This window comes from Zalophus californianus, chromosome 13 (assembly GCF_009762305.2).
Source record: "Zalophus californianus isolate mZalCal1 chromosome 13, mZalCal1.pri.v2, whole genome shotgun sequence".
Taxonomy (NCBI): domain Eukaryota; kingdom Metazoa; phylum Chordata; class Mammalia; order Carnivora; family Otariidae; genus Zalophus; species Zalophus californianus.
Genome location: NC_045607.1, coordinates 72,622,100 through 72,647,401, shown reverse-complemented (window position 1 = coordinate 72,647,401; position 25,302 = coordinate 72,622,100). Strand labels below are relative to the sequence as shown.

Here is a 25,302-nt window from a genome sequence, read left to right as displayed (position 1 = left end):
AATGCAGTCCCAGTTATAATTCCAGCACGATTTTTTGTGGAATTAGATATACTGATTTTAAAATTTTTCTGGAGGACAAAATGTAGGATGGGGGTTATATATGTATTCATTTTATTGTGGATTTTTTTAAGATTTCATTTATTTATTTGAGAAAGAGCACAAATGAGCACAAGTGGGGGGAGGCAGAGGAGAGAGGGAGAGGAAGAAGCAGGCCCCCCACTGAGCAGGGAGCCCGATGCGGGACTTGATCTCAGGACCTCAAGATCATGACCTGAGCCGAAGGCAGACACTTAAACTGAGCCACCCAGGCGCCCCATATTCATTTTATTGTTGTTCTTTGTATCACACACATATTTTAAAATTCTTATTTATCTCTTTGATGTCTAGTAAAAGGTTTAAAAGAGAGAATGTACAATATCAGCTATAAAGATTTTGAAAAAAGAACAATGAAAGAGGACTTGTTCTTCCAGATACCAGACCATGACATGTAGCCATACCAATTGAAACGGTGTTGAAATGATTGGAGAGAAGATAGATGGCTAATTGCAATAGGCATTAGAGAGTCCTGAGCAAGTGTGGGTATTTATTATATGGACAAGTTTGAATTTCAGATTACATAGAAAAGTGCAGACAATTTCATAAATGGTGCTGGGAACATTAGTTTTTGATTTGGAAAGAAAATAAAGTGAGAGCCCTGTCTCTTAGAAAAATGAATTTCAGATGCATCAAGGAGCTAAGTGTAAAAACTTAGTGGAAAAGTCCTTTTTGGGATGAGGCACAAAACTCGGGGCCATTAGGAAAAAAAAAAGATAGCAGATTTTTATAACATAAAATTAGAACTTCTATAGAATAAAGGCAATAAAAAAAATCTATGACCAAAAGTTTGTCATATAGTGTATTTGTAGCTTATGTAATTCAAAATGGATTATGATCAATAATATATAGAATTCCTAAAACTTGAGAGAGAGAATATTAAGCAGAATCCATGCCCAGCCGAGAGCCAGCTGAGGGGCTCGATCCCATGACCCTGAGATCATGACCGTAGCCAAAGGCAGATACTTAACTGACTGAGCCCCCAGGAGCCCAAAACCCAACATTTCTTTTAACTCAGTATTCCCACCATGTGCACAAAATATACACACCTGAATGTTTATGGCATTATCAATTGATCTAAGTAGGAGAATCCATAGTAACTTATGGAACATCCATATTCTTGAAAGTTAAGGCAGTTAAAGAGAAAATGAGGCACTACTAACCTGAGAAGATCTTTGACATATAATATTTCTTTTCTAAAAAAGTGACAAAACCGTGTATAAAGTATAACCTCAACTATATAATGTGTTAAAAAAAGGCCAAAACAGATATTGGTAGAGGTATACATATCTGTGTGTGTCTGTGTGTGTGTGTGTGTGTGTGTATAATAGATATAGTAGGAGAATATATATATGTGTGTGTGTGTGTGTATATATATATATATATATATATATATATAAAATAGAAAAAGAACTGGCAGGACACATACCAAACTGTAAAGAGACCATTCTTGTGGAGATGGGAAAAAGATGTGGGAGAGGAAAGATGCACATTTGTTGCTGATATTTATATCAAGTTGTAGATAATTTGAAATGTATTGATTGATATATTTCTTATATTTAAAAAAACTATCTCCTTTTCAAACTTCTAATTATTAAAAGGGAAAGTCATGGTTTTGCTAGTTTATATTTGATCTATTTTGTAGATGACATAGCGTTGCAAAAGGGAATTACAGCCTTACATTTTTTTTTTCTTAATCAGCAGAAAAGTTTTATTTCTTTTAAGGACAAACAATTAAACCACATCCAAGGCCTTAACTTACAGACACAAACTAAAGTAGTAGCCATTTAAAGCATTAGCTATTGAGGTACAATACATACATGGGGGGGAGGGGAATGCTTCGCCATCTGAAGCTTATACCAAAGTGCTCGATCAACAGCTGAGCTCTGCTAGTGCTTGGGTGTGGCCAAGGGGAAGACCGTATCTGCAGAACCAAAGGAGAACAGTTGTGTTCCACAAGTACTGAAGCATTTTGGACTGCATTGGTGAGGGTGGGTTTCATGTATAAGGGAAAGGGGTGGGAAAAGGCTACATCCCCCTCAGGGCATTAGGCTGCCTTGCAGAGGGCCACAGCAGAAAAGCGGACCTCCCCTTGCTCACGCTCAGTGAATTCTCTGCAGACCTTGGCGGCATCCTGCAGCAAGGAGTCCTCTGAACTGGTGCCATGGTTTACGGGGAAAGGCATTCGTCCATCAAGTTCATAGAGATGGCCATCCACGTTGTTAAACAGAATAAAATGAAAATTCACTTTGTCATCTACCTGACATTGGCTTTCCTGTGCCACAGCATCATGGGCTGCCTGAATGGCCTCGTTCTTTTCAAAGCATTTTGCTCAGTCTTCAGGGGACAGCTTCTCCGTTTCAGAAAGAAACTGTTTCAGGACTGACCCATCCTCAAACTCCAGTTTGTCTCGGTTATTGGCCACTGCATGGATAAGCCCGATGGTCCCACAGGAGTTGCCAATGGTCTGCTTCATGAAGTACACCTTAGGACTGACTTCTTGTCCCTTCAGCTCTTCAATCTGTTTTTTCCTGAAGTTCTCATGCTGAGCCGTGAGGGGAAACAGCAGCAGCAGCGCGCAGGCAGGCACAGGCACCGAGCCCAGGGCCTCCTCCTCCAGCCCCAGGACGTCCGCGAAGCGCCACTGGCCGGCCACCCCCAGCCGGGTCAGCACTTTGTTCAGCATCTCGGGGTTAATCTCCATCGGTTTGAGCTGCATCTTCGCGGAGCACAGGAGGACCCAGTATCAAGAGAAGAGGAAAAACAGCCCAGCCTTACATTTTTATTACGTGTTACGCTCATGATTTTTGCACTCAGGACTGTTCTTTGGGTGACCAGAATGTGCACAGAACACTGGATCCTCAGGTACGGTGCCTGAGGGGTGGCCTGTTCTCACTCCAGGATTACTCTGGTTGATTTGCCTGAAGACCGGATGCCCCCTGACAAAGTAGAGGCAGAAGCACAGAGCATCTTACCCTCGTGCTTTTGTGGACCGCCCTAGTCCACTGAACAAAAATTCCTTTGCAGCGAAGGTCAGCCTGGTGCTGTATTGTGTGTAGCAGATGAAAAAATCACTGGAACCAAGAGCTTCTGTGAATTTCACATGCAGAGACACACGCCTCTTTGCCCTTCCATGTTTGCAAGATCTGTCATTCATGGAAGGAAGTTAGGTCGTCTGAAATAACTTGCTGTATGACTAGCCATAGTGGTTGTTATCACTGCTTTGTACTCTGCCCTGGGACGGTAACAAATTTAGACTGTCCAGTATAGTACAATTCCCAAAGCAATTTCTCTCTTTGTTTCTCTTTTTTTCCGTCTCCCTCTGTCTGTCTCTCAAAAGACAGGCATTTTTTTAAAATGTCTGTTTCCTACTTTAAGTTACATCCATTTCTGTCCACGAATCTTAAACCAAATAGTAATTCAACATCAGATTTGTCAATATGAATACAAGAAGCTTAAAATTAAGGAAAAAACAACAACAACAAAAAACAAAACAAAACAAAAAAACACCAACCTTCTGCCCTTCTTTTCCCTTAGGAGAGTTACCCTGTGTTGGAGCAGAAAGGGGGTTGCCCTAGGAATCCAAAAATCGGTTTGAGGCCTGCCTTCCAGGATCTTTTGCAAGTTACTTCTCCTAGGCTTCACTTTATGTCAGCTGTAAAATGGAGAGATTGGGGGAATTGAGGAAGACGGGGCAGGGGAGAGGATATAGATAATGAAGTAGAAAGGGCTTTGAAAGGTGTAAAGGACAGACCAGCGTGAGACTTTATACAAGCCCATTGCTCCCCTTCTCTCTCTCTCACACACACACACACACACACACACACACAACACACACACAGGGCTGCATGCATGCTTTGGATTTCTATTCTCTTTCATTTATGTTCCCTTTAAAGTAGGCATTTGAATCCCTTGAAACACATTCAGCTTTGTCTTTTGTGACACCTACCCATTGATCTCACCAGCATCTGAGGCCTTGGATTTACTTGGTTCTACCTTTTAGGCAGTCCCTGTTTTCTCCCAGAGGTGCATTTAGCTTAGTGTCAAAAGCACAGTGTGTTCCCTTTTTTGTTAACTTAACCTCTGTGTTGTTTTTTAAAAATCAGATTTGCAAGAACAGGGACTCTAGAAAGCCTGTGATATGTAAATATTTAGCCAGGCAGATAGGGATAGTGAGCGTTTTTCTCTCTTCACAGAAAACATGATTTTATTTGCTAAAGCTGTAATCTTGTTTGATAATCCATCAGTTTATTATCAGCTATGTGGTGAGACATAATGCCACAGGGAGATAATGAAGAACCTTCACCTGATACTACGGGGTTGATTACAGTGACCGCAGGAGAGAGAGTCTTCTGGAAGGGATTATGTTAAACATAGCCTTTCTATTTACAGTTGATTTCCTCCGAGCGCTTTAACCGTTCCGCTCCCAGCCTAGGTAAGTAGGTCATCTGAAAAACCTTCAAAGAAGAGCGTAGCCTGCAGGTGTAGAATGACTAGACATGTCTCTTTCTCAGGCCTCATTAAGTCATTGTGTGATGCTCAATGCATTTATGAATCAAAGAAAAAAGAGATACTAAGGCCCGGCATTGAGGACCGTATTTAAAACAAACGGAACCCAGAGAAGTCCAGTTTGGAAACAAGCAGGAGACCCTTCCGCCCAGCTCTACGTGTTAAGTCCAGTAAACCAGATTAATAAACTGAAATTTTAATATAACCCCAATTTGTAGGACTCTCAAGGGTGGTATGTGTGGTTTTGGAACCAGGAGCAACACCCCACTAGGATGACCCTCCTGGTGGGGCAGTGGGAAGGCACAAATCCTCAAGGGGGGCAGGGAAAGGGGGAGAGGGGAGGTGCCCCCAGGGCGCTGCTGGCTCGGAAGAGACAAGCATTACTTTCCAGCTCTCATCTTGGAATTTTTTTCTTTCTTTGAAATGTCTCTTCTTAGGATTATCCACTCTACAAGATGTCTCCCCCTGAAATCCTGTCTTCAAGGGGCAGGCCTCCTGAAAATAGAGGCTGTGTGTTCGGTCGTTCTAGATTCTCTCACTTGAGCCTCTCCTGAGAGAAGCAGATGAGCAAACTGGGTTTCCAGGAATTTAAGATCTGGCCACGTGAAGTATCTTTTGCTCCCTTCCCACCTTCCCTTTCCTCCTTTTCTTTTTCCTCGGAAGACATTTTCTTAAAAAGGTAGATTCTGAAGCCGATGCGTGGTTTTTAGATCCCTGGCTCTGCATGACCTTGGGCAAGTTACTTATCTTGGAATGCCTTGGTTCTCGGCGGAACAATGAGGACCACAATATTAGTTGCGTCCTACAGTTATTGGGAGGCTAGAGTTGGTTTGTACCCGTGCAGCACTTAGCCCCGTGTCTGGCACACAGCAAACAGTGAGGTTTAGTTCTTGCTACTGCAGTTGCTGTTTCCTTCCTTCCAGTCCCTGCTTTGTCCCCTCATCACACATGAAGTGAATGTCATCTCTGTGAGAGGCATTGTGGCGGGCTGGGGAAATGAGGGAGAGAGGCTCCCTTTTCACTGTCTGTGAGGGGACGGGCCATCGGAGAAGTGTAGGCGATGGCCACATGATAGAGGTGTGTTGCAGCCTCCAGGTTATCACAGACCAACTGTTTGGTGCCTGTGGTTAGCTGGGAAGGCCTCCTGAGGAGGAGACCTGGCATTTGAGTTGAACGCTGGAGAGGAAGAAGTGTCCACTCGGCCAACAGTCAAGGGACAGGTGTTCTAGGCAGAGGGGGCAGCATGCGTGGAACCATGGCTGTGTGTGAAAGACCATGGTGGGGATCGGGAATAAGAAGTTTTATTAGTAGAACTGCCATAACAGAATACCGCAGAGGGGGGTGGCTCAAAACTAACTTTCTCACAGTTCTGGAAGCTGAGAGTCAAGATCAAGGTATCAGCAGGTTTGGTTTCTCCCGAGGCTTCTTTCCTTAGTTTACAGATAGCTCCTTCTCACTGTGTCCTCACTTGGCCTTCTCTCTGTACCCTAATCTCCTCTTCTTATAAAGATACTTGTCGCGTTGGCTAAGTTCCCACCCATGTGACCTCATTTCGCCTAAATTACCTCTTCAAAGGCCATCTCTCTAAACATAGTCACATTCTCAGGTACAAGGGGGTTAAGGATTGCACATTTGAATTTGGGCAAGGGACACATTGCAGGCCCTCACGGAAGGCATCTGTGAAGTCTGGCTGGAGTCAGGTGCATGTGGCTGAGTCTCAGGGGACGCCGTCGTGATGCCTGGATCTTGAAAGGCCGGCTTCTCATCAGGCTAAGGAGGGCGTCGGGGACTGGGGGTGGGGGCCTGGGAATGGAGCATGTAGGCTCTGTGGGCCCCCTCAGGCTGAGGGGTGAGGTGCGGACTGGAAGGAACCACAGTGTAGTGTCAGAGGAGACACTGGTTTGAATTCCAGTTCTGTTCCATCACTCCCCAGGGCTTAGGTGGTAGTTGAAGGGAGGTAGTGATTCCCCAGCATGAAGAAGGCCCCTGAGAACAAGGATGTGTGTGGGTGTTGGGGGGGGGCAGGTGCTCTGGCTGCATCAGGCTTGTCAGGCTGGCGCACGTGAAGCAGCACCTGAATAACAGATGGAGCGGACTCTGCTTTTTCCATTTCACCCCAAAGGCCCCTCAAGTGTTCCTCACATAATCACGTGTCTTACTACCATAGTTTGTAAATGAGAGAGCAGCCTCCCTTTCGGGCTCCTGCCAGGTAGAAATACACAGCCGCGCCGTGCTGTTGACAGTCAGAGAATGAGATAATTACCCCTCTCCATTTTTAGAATCCAGCTCAAACTCAAGCGCTTCAGTGCAAAAAAAAAAAAAAAAAAAAAAAAGGTGCCGTGCTGGGAAAGCGGCATCGTGTTGTGTGGGTCCCGTTTTGTTCGGAGCCCGGAGACGGGTGTTGCTCTGGTTGTCCCTGTGCGTGCTTGTAGCTGCTTGGGCACACATCACTTCATCTCTTTGAGACTTGGGCTTCTCTTTTGTAAAAAGGGGAGAACGAGACATACCTGACTAGGAACGGGGGTGAGGATTCCTGACAAAACGTAAAGCCCTTTGTAGTTATTAATGCATTATGCAAATGTCAGCTTCTAAGATTAAAAAGAAAAAGATTCAGGGTGTTCGCATTTGGCAGTTTTGGTGACTGGGTAGAAAAAAGGAAGCGTTTCGATTCGAACCCCAGCTCTGTACTTGGGTCAGGACCTTGGGTAAGGCAGTTTCAAACGCTGCTCTCACTACCCTGCTCTGTATAGTGGGAAGTGGTGTCTCTCTGTCGCCCGCCTTCCCTTCCTCCCTCTGTCCCTCCCTCAGCTCCTCTTCTCTCAGATGATGTAAAGATTAATTGGATGGTGTCCATGCTTTCTATCTGCCAGGGAGATAGAAAGCATGAGGTATCATCTGGATGGGTTTGGTAAGCACTAGATTCTCCTTCCTCTGCTTTTGACAAACAGAGTGACAGCCCATCGCTGTGTTTAAACAAGTTAATATGTATGTTCCTTGACATAAGGAAACGCTCTAATCATGAAATACAGCTTGCATGTCATTTGGTTTTGAGATTTTATTGAGTACTACTAATCTTGACATATTTTGGTTGGCACCACATTCTTGGTATAGTGGGTTAGCGGTTGAATAGTTTGCAGACTTTGTGAAACAAAATCCTCATTTAATGGTTTAGTTTGGCTACATTTCGAAAATATACAAAAACATAATGCACTTTTATTTTATAGGGATTTTTTTTTTTCACTTGTGGCTTCGGTTTGGCTCTGCCCCCCTTTTTCCTCAGTGCCCTTTCTTTTCTCTCTCTCTCTCACTAAACCTCTCTGTCTCCCTGTCTTTCTCTGTCTCTCTGTGTTATGTTCCAGTTCCACAGCCTACAAAGAAGGCTCCAAAGAAAGACAAGCTTGCGAAGTGACTGACCGCAAGCAGAAGAATCGTCTTTGTACTACTTGACGTCGGGAATGTGTTGACACCCTGGCCTAATGCTCTGGACTTTTGTGTGTGAGTGCAGGGGTTCAGAACATTTGAAGGCCACCGCACGGTGGAGTGACAGGTCCGAAGCTCCCCAGTAGAAGCACCTGGACCTAAATGTGCAACATGACTTCAGTCAACACCAGCCTCCAGAGTCACTGAACTCCATGACATCATGCCCAGGCGGGAAAAGTAACAGGCCTCTGGCTCGGGTTCTCCTCCTCTATTTTCCTTTCCCGGGCTCTCAATTCTGACCCAGCGACAATGTTTAGAAAGCAGAGCTCAGTTCAGGCAGTCCTCTCAATTACTTTGGCTGGAACCTTCCTGAGTACATTTTGCTATCTCTTTGTGATATAAACAGGGGCACTCACAGTTGGCAGGGGACACTCTTTCTGTTTTAATTTCGCAAGGCATAATTATAGTTCCAGGGTCTGGAAGCAGCATAGAGTTCTTTGGAGAACTTCACAGGGATTCTTCTGTTATGACATAGTTTATCTGGAAAAAAAAAAAAAAAAATGTAAGGCAAAAGGCATTTCCAAAGAGGAAATAATAACACTATTCATGTTAGCATGCCATTCCATATTGAGTAGATCACAAAATCAGAGTAGACTTTTTTGTGGCGGTGGGGGTGCTGGTTTGGGGAGAAGGAGGTGTCTCAAAATGCTGGACTCATAGAGTGTGGGAAAATCTGGATAAATCCTGATGAATGGATGTGGGTGGAGAGGGATATAAGGATATAAAAATAAATGTTTTTACTTAGGAAAACAATAATGAAGCATCCAGCTGTATCTGAGTGAATTTTTAAGTACCTTGGGCCCTGGGGATATGGAAAAAGATCTCACCATAGTAATAATAATAATCTGTCCTAAACCTAAATCATAAAATTCCCTCTGCCCCCAGATGTTCAGTTAGAGGGCACTTGGTTACTCTGCGGATGTAGCGAGAAATCACGGCCCTGCCAGGGTAATGGAGAGAGAGTGACGGGGGATGGGGAAATGGGGCTGTTTTCTTTGTGACAAAACCTGTTTTTATAGGTAATTCTGATGTACAGTAGGTATTAAATAGAGCAACTAAATGATGTTTTATTTGAGATTAGTACTGAAGTGATAGTCTCCCCATGGCACTAATAATCCAGCAGCTTTCCCTGCCCAATTTCTCCCAGGCTCCCTGCTCTGTGTGTTCTGACATAAGGGCGAGCCACCGCGTCCGCATTTCAGTCTCAGAAAAGGAGAGAATCACCTTTACTAACTGTGCTCATGATATTTAGAAAAGAGGGGTCTCGTGCACTTTTTTTTTTTTGTGGTGGGGGTGGTAAGGAAGATAGTAAGTGAATTCTGCCTTTGCAATTTAGAGCTAGGGATGTATACAGAGGGGCAGCTCCAGGTTAAAAAAAAAAGGGCATTTCAAGAATGCTTATTTCAGAGGTTCCTTTATGCACGTACGCAGGTTTGAAGTCCAAGGGCCCTATCGTCTCAGCCTCACATCTTGGCTTTCTGCGCCACACAGGATGCACAATCCCTGCTTAATTGTGTGCTCCTCGCATACTTCAAGGGCTTGTCACAGGAACAACAATGAGAGGCCTGTTGTTGAAACCACCTCGTGTCCATCACAGTGGGGAAAAAAAAATAAGATCATTGTGAGCTCGGAGCATTGTGATGTTTGAGCCTGCCCAAATTATTTCATTCATTTTAGAATGTAAGGAGATGAGAAACATATTGCATGAGAGGACAGAAGTGATTTTACATCGGCCCCTTACCCTCTCTGGGATCTGGGAGCTCAACTCTCCTGGGTTGCCCCCCCATAGCTGGAGGGTGAGTTCTCTGCCACCCCGCCCCCTACTCCACTCTGCCTGGTTGTGTGTGTGTGTGTGTGTGTGTGTGTTTCAATTTGTTAAGATGCTAAAATCTGCTTTGTGTGATTTATGAAGGAACTTGAAGCGATTAGTTTCACAGTGCATGAAAATTCCTCAGGTTCGGGGGAGGGGGTTGGCCAATCTGTTACACTGTTTGCCGTGGACTGGATGGGAACATGAGCAGCTCGGAGCCATAAGGAGATTGTGTTGAGTTATTAAACACTTGTGGTAAAGCTGCTTATTGTTAATTCCCCGATGTCCTGCTGAAGCGATAGGATAAAATCAGATCGGATTAGATCAAAGAGCCTGGGAGCCAGTCTTTGGAGCAGATTCATTTAATCAATAAAGAGACCTCCTGAGAGAGGGGCAGAGAATAGCGGCCTGTCCTGGTCGCTCCGGAGATTAAGATGGGGGTGGGGGGGTGGTGGGAAAGGAACAACATTTACACGTATTTATGTTCCCCCTTTTCGAGATGTAATTCTCCTCTGAAACATTTCAGCCACACTCACCAAAGGGTGTAAACATTTCTGTAAGATCTCATTACTCCAATACTCCATTACTCCAATAATGCCCTATAAAGCAGGAGTTTATTTAAAAAAAAACAAAAACAACCAAACCAAAACCAACTTCTGTTCCATAAAAAGTATTTCAATAAAAGCAATTTAGGCTTAAACGATTCCCCAAGAAACATTAATCCCTTATGAGTTAATCTGCAAAATTTCCTATTGTCCCTTTGTGAGGAGAAAGAATAGAGAAACACCCAAAGGCCAAAGTCTGGCCCCACCCCCCTCTTTGTATTCTCCTTGCTGCCTACCTCCCAACCCCCCCCCCCCCCCCGCCAATAATTAGAAAGCATTGTGTATTAAGAGGTATGATGCATGTCCTTCATCTGTGATTAACACTTAAACCAGTGCATATTCATTCATCTCTTAGCCCTACCAAACCCCACTAAAATGAGGACTCGTCAAGAAGGAAGTGACACCCATTAGAAAGTTAACCACAGAAAATGAGAGAAAAAATGAAGGATGGAGCAAATTAAGGATGCGAGTCCCTCAATGGTTATTGGCTTTAATGGTGTTATAAAAATGATGTCGGCTTTTACCAGGAATAATTTATATTCCGAATTAAATAAGGATATGTATCTATAAATCCATTCTATAAAACTTAATTTTCCATCTAGATATGCTGATTACTTCAGGCCCCGGCATACCTTTACCGGTTGTTAATTACCACGGGATGGTTTAACACTATTTTCCAAATCAGCATGCATGCATAAAATGACTGCAATCCAATTTGACACATTATTAGTGATGATTATTGTCATAGATAAATTAGATTGAACAGAAAATAACCTTCATCCTTAGCATGTTTTAGCTCTCAGAATTAATGTGATTTGGTGAACACATATAAATAAAAATCTGATGAGTCCCTGCTGACTCCAGGGCCTGCTGGTGCTGAAGTGTATCAATTTCATGCAGATGATGAATTCCTTAAGCATTCAATGATAATCATGCTTGATTTGACAAGACTTTCTCATGCTATTTTAGGGCCTTAATTTTCTGTGAAGTTCTGTCAAGTGCTCATCAAGCACCCACTTATCTCCGTATCTTAACCTGGCAGCCAATCACAAGGTTGCCTAACAGTATAGCTACCGAGTGCCAGTCCATTAATATTCGAGTCATGTGACTGTCCAAGGAGAGAAACCAATCAATGGCTGATTAACATTCAGGTCACATGATTCCCAAGGAGAGTAAATGAGTTACACAGTAAGACATCAAACAAATTTTCATCTTGAAAGAGTGATTGCTTTTTCTGCTGCTGTGATGTTTGTCAAATTCGCTCTAGCCTTGTCCAATTAAGCTCCATGAGCTGAATTAATAATGAAGAGATGTAAGTACCGTGCCAGCATGAGAGCTGTGAGTGGTGCCACGGAATATGAACTGCTAAAAAAATAAAAATAAAAAAATTCTTAGAATGATTGAAAAACCACATCTGGATAACTGGAATAATTGCTTTTGCAATCTTGATGCTGTTTTGTACTCTCCGGTGCAAAGTGTGAACTGGAGTATGCTGGGACGTGGTACTTTGTGTGATACTTCAAAGATGAATGTGATTTTGAGTTTGAATGACTTTAAAGGCATCACACACATACACGTTAATTGGATTATTGTTTGTGACCCTGGTAATGAATTTCATTTGCACACTCAATTATGTTCTGGGGCCTTCTAGAGAGAGATATGATCTCTCAAGATTTTTAAACTGTCCACAGAAGGGAAGGAGATTATTCATGTTCTTGTATCCTGAGTGAAAGAAATGACTAAACCAAGTACTTTCTTTTTTTTTTTTTTTAAAGATTTTATTTATTTGATAGAGCGAGACACAGCGAGAGAGGAAACACAGGCAGGGGGAGTGGGAGAGGGAGAAGAAGCAGGCTTCCCGTTGAGCAGGGAGCCCGATGTGGGACTTGATCCCGGGACCCTGGGATCATGACCTGAGCCGAAGGCAGACGCTTAACCGACTGAGCCATCCAGGTGCCCTAAACCAAGTACTTTCGAGAGAATTTGCAAACGTGTGTGTGTGCATGCGTGCATGCGCCCATATGTGCTGTTCATTTCCTTAATATTCACAGGTCAGTCAGTTAAGTTCATTGAATTATTTCAAAATGCACAGGTGAATCTAAAGAGAGTTTTCTGAAAAAGGCACATGCTCTCTTACTGGTGATAGCCAATGACAGCTTTCTTATAGTTTCAGGGGAAGTTCTATTTATTCACAAAGTCAATTGCATTTCAACACAGATGCGCTACTAAATTCCAGTGACATGTTTAGAATAGAGACCCTATGACTAATAAAGCTTTCATTTCTTCCCTGAAGGGAGTGAGACTTGACTAATGGTTTATTGGAATTATCAAAGAGTGTCAAATCCCACTTAATAAGTTCCAGCATGAAATTAGCTAAATTCCCAAAGGCCTTTCTAAAACAATATAGTCAAATAAAAGGTGTTGCGTGCGCTGGAAAGAGTGTTAAAACCAGTTCCTTGGAAGTGACGAGAAATAAATCTAACTGTAGGCAGGAGGCAATGTTTATGTATACAGTTAATAACCTTCTTAATGGGACTGCTTGGCTTGGTGATTCCCGTATGGGGAGGAAAGTAAGATGTGGAACACGGGGTAGGCGAAGAGCCATAAGTCAATTCCCAGCGCTGTTAGTCAAGGATGGAAATTGCAAGGAGAGAAGCAATGAATTTAAAAGCCCCAGCAAGCAGAGAGCGAGGAAGGAGAGTTGAGAGGTGCGAGGGGCCGGGAAGGGAGAGGAATGGTTGAGTCCAAACTGGACCATGCTGATGCAGGGAAAACCTACTTATTAGGCCAAAGAACAAGGGACCCCAGCAGTTCCCCCGAGAAGGATTCCTTTCTGACAGTTCCTTACTAATGACTCAGAAAAGAACATTGCCATTAATAATTTCTCAGGGTGAGTGAGGCCCGAAAGGGGGGTATATTATAGAAATGGTTTTGGGCGCCTGGGTGGCTCAGTCGGTTAAGCGGCTGCCTTTGGCTCAGGTCATGATCCCAGGGTCCTGGGATTGAGTCCCACATCGGGCTCCCTGCTCAGCGGAGAGCCTGCTTCTCCCTCTCCCTCTGCCTGCCTCTCTACCTACTTGTGCTCTCTCTCTTTCTCTCTCTGTCAAATAAATAAATCTTTAAAAAAATGGTTTTGGGGGGTTTGTAAGAGTGTGTGTGTGTGTGTGTGTGTGTGTGTGTGTGTGTGTATGTGTTTAAAGCAAAAGCAGAGATCCCAACCACAAGGCTTAAACTGGATTTCAGAGACTTGTGAAAAGACAGCTCTGAGTTAGTCTGAAAAATCTGAGGCACCCAAGGTAATGTAAGTTTAACTCATCTTCTTTTCCCGAATATTTTACCCATGACTCGAGGTGCAGCAAGCTGGGAGCCTGGAGCCCTACTCACATTCAACCCACCAGCGAGCCGCTTCCTACAAGCACCCCACTTCCTGACACTTGAAGCCTTGGCATGGAAGGCGGCTCAGTCACTTTAGAAGGCCCTGAATAGAAGGGTATTCCACTTTCTGCATAACTTTACATAATTAATAGTTTTCCATGCAAACTATTGTTTGCCTTAATTGTTGTTTCAACAGCTGTTTTCATTAAATTGTAAAGCCCGCTGTGTCTAATCCTTTGAGCGCCACTATTGATAACAAGCACTGCTCTGAAGCTTGCTCTGGAGGAAGAGTTAGCTCCCTGCCAAGCTGGAAAACCGTCCTGAAGTTACTTGAAAAATAAGGCCTACAGTGGGACTGGTTGTGTAGCTAATCCATTAGGCTTTTCAAAAGAGCCGTGCTCTGGACCCTTACGGCTAAATTGACCCAACAACCAATCAATGCCTTTATTTGCTGCGTGGCTGCCCCTGAAGGGTCTTCTAGCTGGGTCCAAGTCGTAATCCAAGCCTCCATCAGTACCGGGTCCCTGATGACATAAATGGCCAAACTTTCAACGCGGCTGGCTCGGGTCCAGTCACACCATTTTGAAGATACAAAGAGGCTGTGTTGCGCGGTGGAATTCATTTTCTTGTTTACTTCCTCCAGAAACAAGAGCATCATCAGCACGCTCAGTGCCTCGGATCAGAGCGCGGAGTTGTTGACAGAAGCTTGGCGAGGCTTGCCGGCTTTCCACAAGAAACGCTGGCTTTCTTCTCGTACACCCCCTACCGTTTGTGTCTCTGCCAAGTGTAGCACATCAGAGGGGCCATTCACATAATGACTGTGAAGTCTCATGATACACTTTGATGAAGTGTAACATTTTTTAAAGGATTTTTGTTCTTGCCAAAATGATCGAGGCAGCTGACTAAAAATCGCCCCATCAAAATCAAGGCTGATGAACGGCAGGCGGAGGCAGGAGCCTCCCCTGAGAAGGTGGGGGGATTCCACAGCCCAAGTGTCTTTCTTTCTACGACTCTGTGCACCACAGATTCGTCTTCTGAAAAGTCATCTTTGTTTCCGATGAATATAGGTCAGTGGCTGATGCTTCAGCCTCCAACATTTCTTAAGTCTTTTTTTTTTTTCTACCAACCCCCAGAAGATACAGGGAATGATTCCTCTCTGACGGTTCCCTACTAATGGCTTAGAAAATAACGTTGTTCCTAACGTGATCTTGGTTGGAAAAAGCACACGGGGCATTTCAGCGCAGAGGTTTTCAGGCAGAGGCCGACCCTGGACTCATGTTCAGGTAAATTTGGACTTCTCTTGTTCAGACGGAATTAAGAGTATGATAACACAATAGTGGTCCTGAGCCAATGAAGAACAGACCATCTGCGAACAATGTCTACAGAGATCATGAGCTTCTTTGGGACAAACATCACGTGTTTATTAAATGCCTGGTCCGTCACAACTACCATTTATTGAACACCTGCTGTATTCACATGGAATCTGTGATCTTCACAACAGCTCCAGTTTACCCCCTCCATTTTAGGTGAGGGAAGCCAAGGCCCAAATGAGGAACCCGAGGCCCGGAGATGTTAAGTAACTCGGCTAAAGAGCTGGGAAGTGGGGAAAGCAGGGTCTGACCCGTGCGCTTGCTCACATGATGTGTTCTCTTCCCATCTGTGGTTCACTGCTTCCATTGTACGCCCGATACAGCTCATTAAATGGTGCTCAGTGGGAGAAGAGGAAACAATTTGTGGTTGAATTGGTAAAGGCAATGAATAAAATGGATTTACAGTTTGCCATTCTCACCTCTCCGCTTTTCAAGGAGACGTTAGCTACATGGCATCCTTTTATACCGGTGAGCAAATGTGTGCTCGGAAACCAGGTCTGGGCATGAGAGAAGCTGGAGTGAGGTTTTGGCTAACCTCAGCCTGTCTGTAGGTTACCTTCTTATCCAAGGTTGAGGCTCGGGACGGGTCCTGCCCTCAGGAGGAAGTGTGGGTGGTGAGCTCGAGGACTTCTCAGAATGTCACAATTGAAGAGACACCTGTGCTTCTGCAAGTTGATGCAGAAACCACAAGTGGAAAGGGAGTGACAGTTCAGTTGCCTTTCGAGTTTTTCGTTTCTTTTGGAGCAAGAATTTGTGTCAGAGTGGGATGGAGGGGACTGGAGGAAGAGCAACAGTGAGGAAGTCAGGGAGAGGAGAATTATGTCACAAATGCCTGTGTTTGAATGTGCAAGTAACATTCCCTTGGGCTTCTTTTAAATGTCTTCATACTGTTTCTCTAAGTACAGTCAAATAAAAGGTGTCAAAAGCTCAGACAACAGAACAAAGGCACCAAGCTAATTTTGTGCACACATTGCAAGGAGTAAACTACAGGGTTTCACTCTCCTGTTTCCAAAGAAAGCACGTTTCAGGAGCCAGGATGGATGCATCCCCGTTTGCACTTAGATCTTACTAATTATTTAGACTTTGAAAAGAAACAGCAACCCAAATCCAAGTGTTGCAGAGAGGTTTGGGCACCCAACTTTGTACACCTGAGGCTTTGTGAAAGAAAGGGCAAGGGAGCCTAATGGACCGCAGAGGTGTGGGGAAGGCTTCTCATGACATGGAAGCCGGGTAGGAGTTACACACAGCCTTCTGCACAAGGAAGCTTGTGTAATGGACCCCAAGGTGTTGTGAGAGGGCTTTCAGCCTCCCTTCCATACCACAGTATGGGCATATGCATTTTATGGAGGGTGAGTATTCTATTGGGAGAGTCAATCACAAACTCCTTAGCCCATTTCAAATAGAATGCACTCAGACTTGAAAGGAAAAAGACTCCAGTATATTACTTTCAGGAGCCCTTGAGTGAGGGAACCACAAAAATCCATCTGATTTTAAAGAAAACTCTATCTCACCCCCTACCCTCACTTTCTTCATTTGAAAAATGATGGTTTTAGATGCTCTGAATCCCTCCCAGCATTAAAAGTGGATAGTTTTGGCATTCAGTAAGTACAGACTAATGCCTTTCATTTCCACTGATTCTAAGAGGATCTTGAAACTAATTGAGTAAGTCCAAATTGACAAAGAAAAACGTCTATTTGTCACTTTCCAAATATGCTCTATTTCTGATCCTTTGCTCAGCATTTCTCTAAGTGTGGTCCCTGGACTGAGGACGTCAGCATGGCCTGCAGTGAAAATGGTCAGTCTGCCCCTGCCCCAACCACTTACTGAACAGAAATTCTGGAAGTGGGTCCCAGCCATCTGCATTTAAACAAGCCCTCCAGGGGATTTTGGTGCTTGTTCAAATCCCAGACCGCTTGCTCAAGCTCTCCTGGCTGCCTGGAATGCCTTTTTTGAGGTCTACTTGAGACTTTGCTCAGATTTTGCTTTCTTCAAGAAACCTTGCCAGCATCTCACAAATGAAATTAAGTTCCCCTTTTCCTACCATCTTGGAGAATTTCCCTTCTACCATTGTCAAAGAACTTACTAGAACTTCCTTCCAATGCTGTATCGGTCTGTGTCAATCTTTGCCCAGGGTGTAGAGCCTGGCAGGGTGTGGTAGGCCGCCTCTAAAATGACCCCCAATGATCCCCATCTGTTGGTAGTCATAACTTGTAAATACCCCTCCTTTTTAAAAAATTTTTATTTATTTTTATTTTATTTCTTATTTTTTGGTCTTCCCCTCCTTTTAAATGTGGGCTGACTTATTTCTGTGGCAGAAGTGATGGGATGTCAGTTCCAAGATAAGGTTACAAAAAGACCGACATCCATCTTGGTCATGATCTCTTGTTTGTCCTCCCTCTTCCCCCTTCTCCCTCTCCCCCCACCCCATTCCCCACCCACCAGCCCAGCCACCATGTAAACGAGCCCAGGCTATCCTGCTAGGAGGGCCCTGGAGGATGAGAGGCCACATGGAGAAGCGTGGAGGTGGCCTTGAGGAAAGGCACCTGTGAGCGAGCGTATTAAGTGGGTCCTCCCCTGAGTTGAACCTTGAAGTGACTGCAGACCCTGCCCACACTTTGATTTGCAGCCTTTTGAGTGACCCTGAGCTAGACCCACCAAGTGAAGCTGCTTCTCCATTCCTGAGCCACAGAAACTATAAGATCATAAATGTGTACTGTTTAAGTTGCTAAGTTTTGGAGTCATTTGTTATGCAGCCATAGATAACTAAATATATAGGACTGGCATGCTTTTGCTTTGTCTCCAAAGCACATAATAGGATGCTTTGCTCATAAATAGTTTATTATATGATTGTTGGACTCCGAGGAATGTTGCCTTAAGAAGTTTTCAAGAGTAGTTAATTTCTAGGTTTAAAAGGGATGTATTCATTGTCAGTCCCAGGCAGCGTATGTTAAATAAGTTACAGGAAAGGAACAAAGAAGGTGAGGGTTAGGGGAGCCTAGAATGAAAGGAAGAAGGGGAAAACATGTGCTAAGTTTGAGGGGAACTCAAGTAGGCTTCTGTACTGAGTTTTCCTGCAGTTGTTCTCCAACTTGATGAAATAAGAGATGTTTTAAAAACCATCTGAAGAAGATTGAGGCCCAACTACCCAAATAAATATGTGCAATATGATAGAGAAATCCCAGAAGTGCCAAAATGTCAGCGAGAGTCCACCATTTGAAGACCAAGTGCAACAATGAAGAGTCTGAGTTTGGATTCAGCCAAGACAAGTATCCATATGACTCTGCCTCACATCTCTTCTTTTGTCCCATGAGATACCTTTGTCTCAACATCTTGAGGTTCATAAGTTCTCATCGTCAGCTCCCAACTTTGCCTTGACTAATCTTGTAAAAGGAAGAACCACAAATCAGGTGGGATTTGGGAGTAGCTGGAGTTCAGTCTTCCTTCTTGTATGCACTGTCGACCTCTTGCCTGGCTCAGGGTACCTCTTGTTTCTTTCCCCTTTCTTATCTGCAGGAGGGCTGACAGTGCCTGAGAGGAAGGAGGGGGTTTTGAAGGCAGACCAGCAGCCCACCTGCTCACAGGACCAGAAGCTTGTCCACAGCGTGATGGCATTCTGTTCATTCCACCCTTCGGGAGCAGAAAGGCAACCTGGGTGCTCCTGAACGCACCACGCACGTGCCCGCGTTCACATGTACACACATGGGTGTAATGCACTCCTCTGAAAACTTGCATCACAGAGAGAATGCATCCAGCTGGAGCCAGCCATGGAACGTCCTTCTAGTACTTCAGGACATAATGGAGACTGACCTCAGAGATTGCTGACTGGGTGAAGCATGAGGACTTCTAATTTCAAATGAGCTTGTCTGCACTTTGCTTGAGAAAACTCTTGGCTTGGATGACACCCACTAAAATACAGTTTATTTGGTGCAAGTGCAAGTATTTTTCTTTTCATTTAAATTTTCTCATTTCCTGAACACAGTGCTTTCTTTCTGAGAATTGTTTCATCCCGCTCTTGTTGTCATGTTTGGCTGCATTTTGAAGAGTAAAAAATTGTTTAAGAGAAAGGCTCAATTAGGTTTTATATATTAGCTTGGCGCCTGCTTGTGTTACTTAACTAAAGAAAAGCCAAGTAAAACTCTATAATTCTGTGATTCAAGGCACAGCACTTTGGAGTAAGTGTGGGACAAAATTGTTTCTCTTACCATCTGAGAGGTGGCCTCAGCCAGCTTTTTTGAGTTTGGAGGGATTTTGAAGTTGTTGCTTTACAGAAACTGCGATCTTGTTGGGGAGATCCTCTGGGCGCGACATGCTGCAGTTTCTCACTTGTTCTTCTCCTCGCGTGCCTGCCTCACCCTTCCCAGCGAACTTTCCTTATGAGGGGCACTGGGGAGAAATGGCCATCTCCCCTCGCTCTCTCCTGGGCTCTCGCCACGGAGAAGGGAAATGTGAGATGATGAGAGCCCCACATGGCTCAGTGGGGTGAGTGAGTGGGTGAAACGGCTCACAGGGGGCCATTTTCTCCCGAATTCTCAGTGGAATCCGAGTCATGCTACGTCCCAGTGGATGTAAGTTAGATTAGATAACGAATTCTCTGCGAAACTCGCTTTCCCCTTATGGATTTACCTGAATCCACATTTTGAGGAAAGATATAAAAACCATATTGGTCTCTGGTCCAAGTAGTTATTTCTAATACACCCTTTGTCAGATATTAAAAACGGTATCCTGATCTCTCTTCCACTCTTCCATTCATGTCTCAGTTGGCTCAGAAAGCCTGGGCTCCAACCAATACCCTCTTTGCCCCGAGGGCTCGTTCTAGCTCCTCCGCCTGCTTGTCCTCACCTGTCCTTGTCCAACTTTGACTCATTTGGTCTCGGAAATGCTGAGGTGGGTCCTTGCTCTTCCCCGTCTGAAACTTACTCTTACTGCAGAAGATGCTGAGCGAAGTAGGCAGGGGCCAAACAATGCTGGTGCACAGCGAGCGATGGGATTCCAAGATCCAGGGCTGCCCAGCCCCTGCCTCCTCCCTCTGTTTATCCTTTTGTCAACATGGAAGACATTTTCCAGGGCAGAAAAGCTACACATTCCTGGTATAATTTAGAGACTACTGTTAAGCAGATGGTATAAGTGGTTTATTTTTAAGGAGGTTATTACTGGTCACAAAACTTCCAAGTCAGCTATTTGCAAGGAACCTTTATGAAGGAAGCCCCTGTTTGTGGTATCAACCCTCAAGAGCATCTGACAGAGGGCTTACTGTACTTTTGCACTCAACCACACTTAATCCATTTATAAGACCCCTTTGTATGAGATGCCTTTCCAGAGGAAATTAATGTAGGATATTGCAAACAGCTTTTAAGAATGTCTTTTCTATAGAAGAACTGTGTTGTTCTGAGAGCAAAGTGAGCTTTTCCCCCCCCCCACATTGTTATGACTTGACATCTCCAGTGTGGAATGTTTCCAGCCAGTTCTGATAAGAAAAGCCTGGATTTTTCACTGTTGTGGAAACCACAGTAGAAGAAATCTATTCTATTATCTATTCACTTACTCTCCTCCTGTAAATATAAATGCATTTAAGAGATGGGTCCAAGTTTGGGGAAGAGAAGTGGCAGCACTTAAAGATCAGGCAATGAAAAATTGCAAGTTCAAGATGACAATGGCTAATCATGTGGACAACAGAAAATAAACATGTGCCTTCCAGGGAGGAAGATATTTTCTCACCCAGGAGTAAATTTTAGATTTTGGGTTTCTGGGAATGAAAACAAATTTTTAAAATTAAAAACTGACAGCAGATGCCAACTTTTGGGTTTTTTGTTTCATAAGTAGGGCATCATAAAGAAAGCACTACCATCTTCAATTTCATCATCCCATAAAATAAAAGACTGACAGTGTGATATAAAAAGAAAAAGTAAGTACAATCTCAGAAAGAACCATTCTTTAATAAACCTATCTGTATGTAAAATTTCATTGCAGTGGGCTTTGGTTTTTCATTCCACAACAGGCCATGAACTTGCCCTTACTCTTTGGCCCCAGGTCAAGACCTGGTATAGGGAACCGCTGCTCCAGGCATTACGAGATGTTGGCAGTGGAGTCAGATGACCTGTGGTCAGGTCTGTGCCTTGTCACAAGTGGGTGTGTATGGTCTTGGGCCAGGTATTTCTCAAGTTTCATCTCTGCTTGTATACAACGTGGATAGGAGTTGTCCTACTCTTCCTAAGGCTACTGGGAGGCTTTCATGAGGCAAGGGAAAGGGACTGGTGCATAATGAGGGTACAGAACTTGGCAGCTCTTATCAGAGGACTGACGTACCGCCCCCCCTCCCCCAACCCTTCCAAGGACAGACTATAGACTTAAAGCAGAGATGTCGAAAGGAGTTGTCATTAGATGAGCATGATTTTTTGTTTTCTGTTTCTTTGCTGAAGTCATCTGGATTTTATCATTTACATTTATAAGCAAAGCATTTAGCAGATAGAGAATATACATTTGGAAGAAAAGAAACAATATGTCATGGACATGCCAGTATGGAAAATGGAGTTCATAGAGAGGCAAAACTTACAGCTTTTCAAGCAGAGACCCGTAAGTCCTGGTAACAGACACAGTCTTCTTGTCTCCGAGAGCTGCTTTTTGCGGTCAGCTCGAGAGAGCTCAGTGTTCTCCTCAAACCTTAGGTGCAAGAGTGCTCCCCTCCATCGTTTGTTTTCTTTCTCTTGTTCTGATTTTGTCATCGCTAGTCAACTTCTGATTAATAACTTGCCTCATCCAGTACTTTTGCTCTGAGCCCCATTCTCCCCTGGCCTCCATCCTTTCTGCCTGACAGACTCCTAGTCATCCTTCAAGATGGACTATTTTAAAAAGGTTCCTTCGTCTGCCATTTCCCTAATTCCTTTTCACTGATTTTTTTTTTTCTCTCAATCTGTCTTTTTCCATGAAATTATGAGATCTGTGAGATCTCAAAGGGCAGGGATGGCATTATATGACAGGGTAGCATTATTTTCTTTCCCAGGTGCAAAGTAAGCACTTACCAAATGCTTGTGGGCTGGGTGTTGTCATAAAGACATTGAATGAGGATCAGCTTGTAGGTGAACAAGCGTTCGGCAGTGTTGGAGCAGAGTAATGTGGATGAGCCATTTCTCAGGGGAAATATTCGTGTGTTTTTAAACTGTTGCGAAAAGAGCACTTTCCTCTGGGGAGGAAGTTACTGAACCACAACCAAGCAATTATAACAGCAGCAAGTGCCTTTTATTGAGTGGATACTATGTGTTGATACCCAGTGTGTTGATACCAAAGTGGCTTACCTGCATTATCTTCTTAAATGCTAGCAGTCATCCCATTAGGTCTTTCTCATCCCTGGTTTACAGATGATAAACTGAGGTTTGGAAGGCTTACAAAATCTCATAGGTCACATGGGTGCTGAGTACTGGAGCTGGCACTTGAACCCAGGTCTGGTTCCGAAGCTCAGGTGCCTATTCAGGCCACCACATGCCAGGTAACCTCCACCACCCTGTATGGTACCCTCAGAGCAGTGGAGAAAACCACAGAGCTTGAGGTCACCGAAGCATGTTTTTGCAAATCATTACACTTCAAAGGAACATGTCTTTAGAAATACATGGAATGCTTATACCTGGGGAGATTCTGAAAGTTTGCTGACGGATGGGATGATATATTTGGGTACTTGAGAAGACTTTTATGGGGATGCAATTAATTTTGCAACAGGCAACATCTGAGTAAAAAAAAAAAAAACAGGTATAAACGTGCAGCATGGAAAGAGAAATTGTGGTAGACTCAGCCTAAAACAACTCCAATTAATTTATATGTGAGGAGCTCAAACCCTCTATGAATCTTACCTTGTGGCAAAGAACCAGTGCCCAATTGCAAAAATGCTAAGTTGCCAGCATTCTCCCGTAAGTGAAATGCCAAAAATGGGCTCAGTTCCAGTCTTTTCACTAAAGATTTAGTTCTTTTTCTTTTTTGCCCCACAAAGGTAAACTTAATAAACAAAAAAAAAGGATTAGTTTTTTTTTTCTCAGTAAGAATTTCTTCACTAAAGGACTATTAGCTAGCTTTGAAAAATCTGTATTAATGAAAACACATTGTTAATTATACCACTGATTATAATCTTTTATTAATTCCAAAGTCTAAGAAGCGCCTATTAACTGGAAACAACACAATTTAGGAAATAAACCACAACAAAATCCAGAAGAATAAAAGTACTTTGCCACAAATGGTTTTGACCTCTTATCATCCCTTTGATGTTCTCTAACTTTCTTGAAGACTGGGTTTGTGTTGACTATTACTTTCATATTATCCACAGTTTCCTGCGGTGGTTGAACTGGATTGAATTCTCATCTTCTCGGAATTGATCCGAATTTCGGTTTCCTTTGAAGTCAGTTTTAACTTTGCTTCTGAAGTAGCAGAAGAAGATCAGGATTATTCCCCCCTTTGCTTGACCATAGCTATTCTTGGCCTATTTTAATGTACAAGCACCTGCCTTTTTGGTTTTAAGGCCATTCCAATGAGCCAGGAGTCTGACCGGCTGGACAGAGAAAGACAAATACTAAGTATATGATCTCGCTTATATGTGGAATCTAAAAAAGCTGAGCTTGTAAAAACAGAGTAGAATGGTGGTTACCGGGGACTTGGGGGCTGGGGGAATTGGGGAGATGTTGTCTAAGGGTACAAACCTGCAACTAGTAGAGAAATATATTCGGGAGGTCTAACGCACAGCATAGTGATCACACTCAACAAGACTGCATTATAAACTTGAAAGTTGCTGAGAGACTAGAGCTTAATTGTTCCTAGTACAAAAAAGAGATAATTATGTGACACGATAGAGGTGTTAGCTAATGCTACCGTGGTAATCATACCGCAGAATATAAATGTGTCATATCAACACATCATGCATTGTAAACATACACGATGTAATATGTCAATTACATCTCAATTAAAAAAATAAAAATATATAAAGATTTTGTTTATTTCAGAGAGAGAGAGAGAGAACGAGACTGAGCGAGAGAGCACAAGCAGGGGGAGCTGCAGACAGAGGGAGAGGGAGAAGCAGACTCCCTGCTGAGCAGGGAGCTGGACTTGGGGCTCCATCCCAGGACCCTGAGATCATGACCTGAGCCGCAGGCTGACGCTTAACTGACCGAGCCACCCAGGTGCCCCCCCAAAATAAAAAAAAAATTAAAAAGAGTGGCTTGAGGGGCGTTGGGGTGGCTCAGTTAGTTAAGCATCTGATTCTTGATCTCAGCTCAGGTCTTGGTCTCAGGGTCGTGAGTTCAAGCCCTGCCCTGGGCTCCACTCTGGGTATGGAGCCTACCTAAAGAAAAAAAAAAGAGAGCCTGGCTTGAAATCTGGGTGTGGTATGGCAAAATGTGATTTTAACCTTTAAAGACAAAAGAATACCCTTTATCCTCTACTGTCCTGATTTCTTTGGGGGATAAAGATTAATTAATTGCAAGGGGAAGAAGTGTGCCGCCTGTAATTATGTGGTATGTGTAAGAAAAGGCTAGGTCAAGTGCATGAACACAGCTTCTTTTATAAAACAAGACCTGACTTGGGTGAATAAAAGCAACACTGGGAATCGGACCAGTGAAAGAAATCAACCCAGATGTCACTACGTTTTATTATGAAAGTAACAATAGCATGAAATCATTTTTTTAAAAATTCAGAAACAACCTACACTTATTCTCAGTTAGAACTCATTATTGGTCCCTGGTTGAACTTTGGAAAGATTTAAGCTGAAAGAAACCAAGTGTTCAGAATGCACCAGCAAAATTCTCCTTAATTTAATGATTGGAAAAGAATAGGATCAGTAGAAGGTTAGACGTAGCATCAAATCCTTTAAAAAAAAATCTTAAAAGGCCACACGTTGTCACATCGACTGGGAGTAGGTATAACACTGACTTCTTTCAACAGAATTGGGTAAATATTTGACCTCCAATGTCATTACGGTTAATGTATATTCTGGACCTCAGAGGACGTTGAGACAGAAGCCGTGCTTTCTGATTGGCTCCCTCCTAGCCTTTGCTTGCTTGGAAAAGACTGATAATATACTTGGTCCTTA

The 25,302-nt window shown here is 43.6% G+C and overlaps 1 protein-coding gene and 1 long non-coding RNA gene across 3 annotated transcripts in view; one reads left to right on the top strand and one right to left on the bottom strand.

Annotated features, from left to right (window-relative positions):
* The window catches only part of LOC113935073, a 165,218-nt gene that overhangs the window by 100,665 nt on the left and 39,251 nt on the right, over positions 1-25,302 (top strand). The gene's annotated exons all lie outside the window — the stretch shown is intronic.
* On the bottom strand, positions 1,883-2,857 carry LOC113935072 (ubiquitin carboxyl-terminal hydrolase isozyme L1-like). The gene has a single exon (XM_035723816.1). It carries the CDS (start codon positions 2,810-2,812, stop codon positions 2,426-2,428), a length of 387 nt encoding a protein of 128 aa, XP_035579709.1. The 5' UTR covers positions 2,813-2,857; the 3' UTR covers positions 1,883-2,425.

Excerpts from the sequence above, each read along its gene's own strand:
- LOC113935072 (XM_035723816.1), bottom strand. The coding sequence starts at position 2,812 with ATGCAGCTCAAACCGATGGAGATTAACCCCGAGATGCTGAACAAAGTG.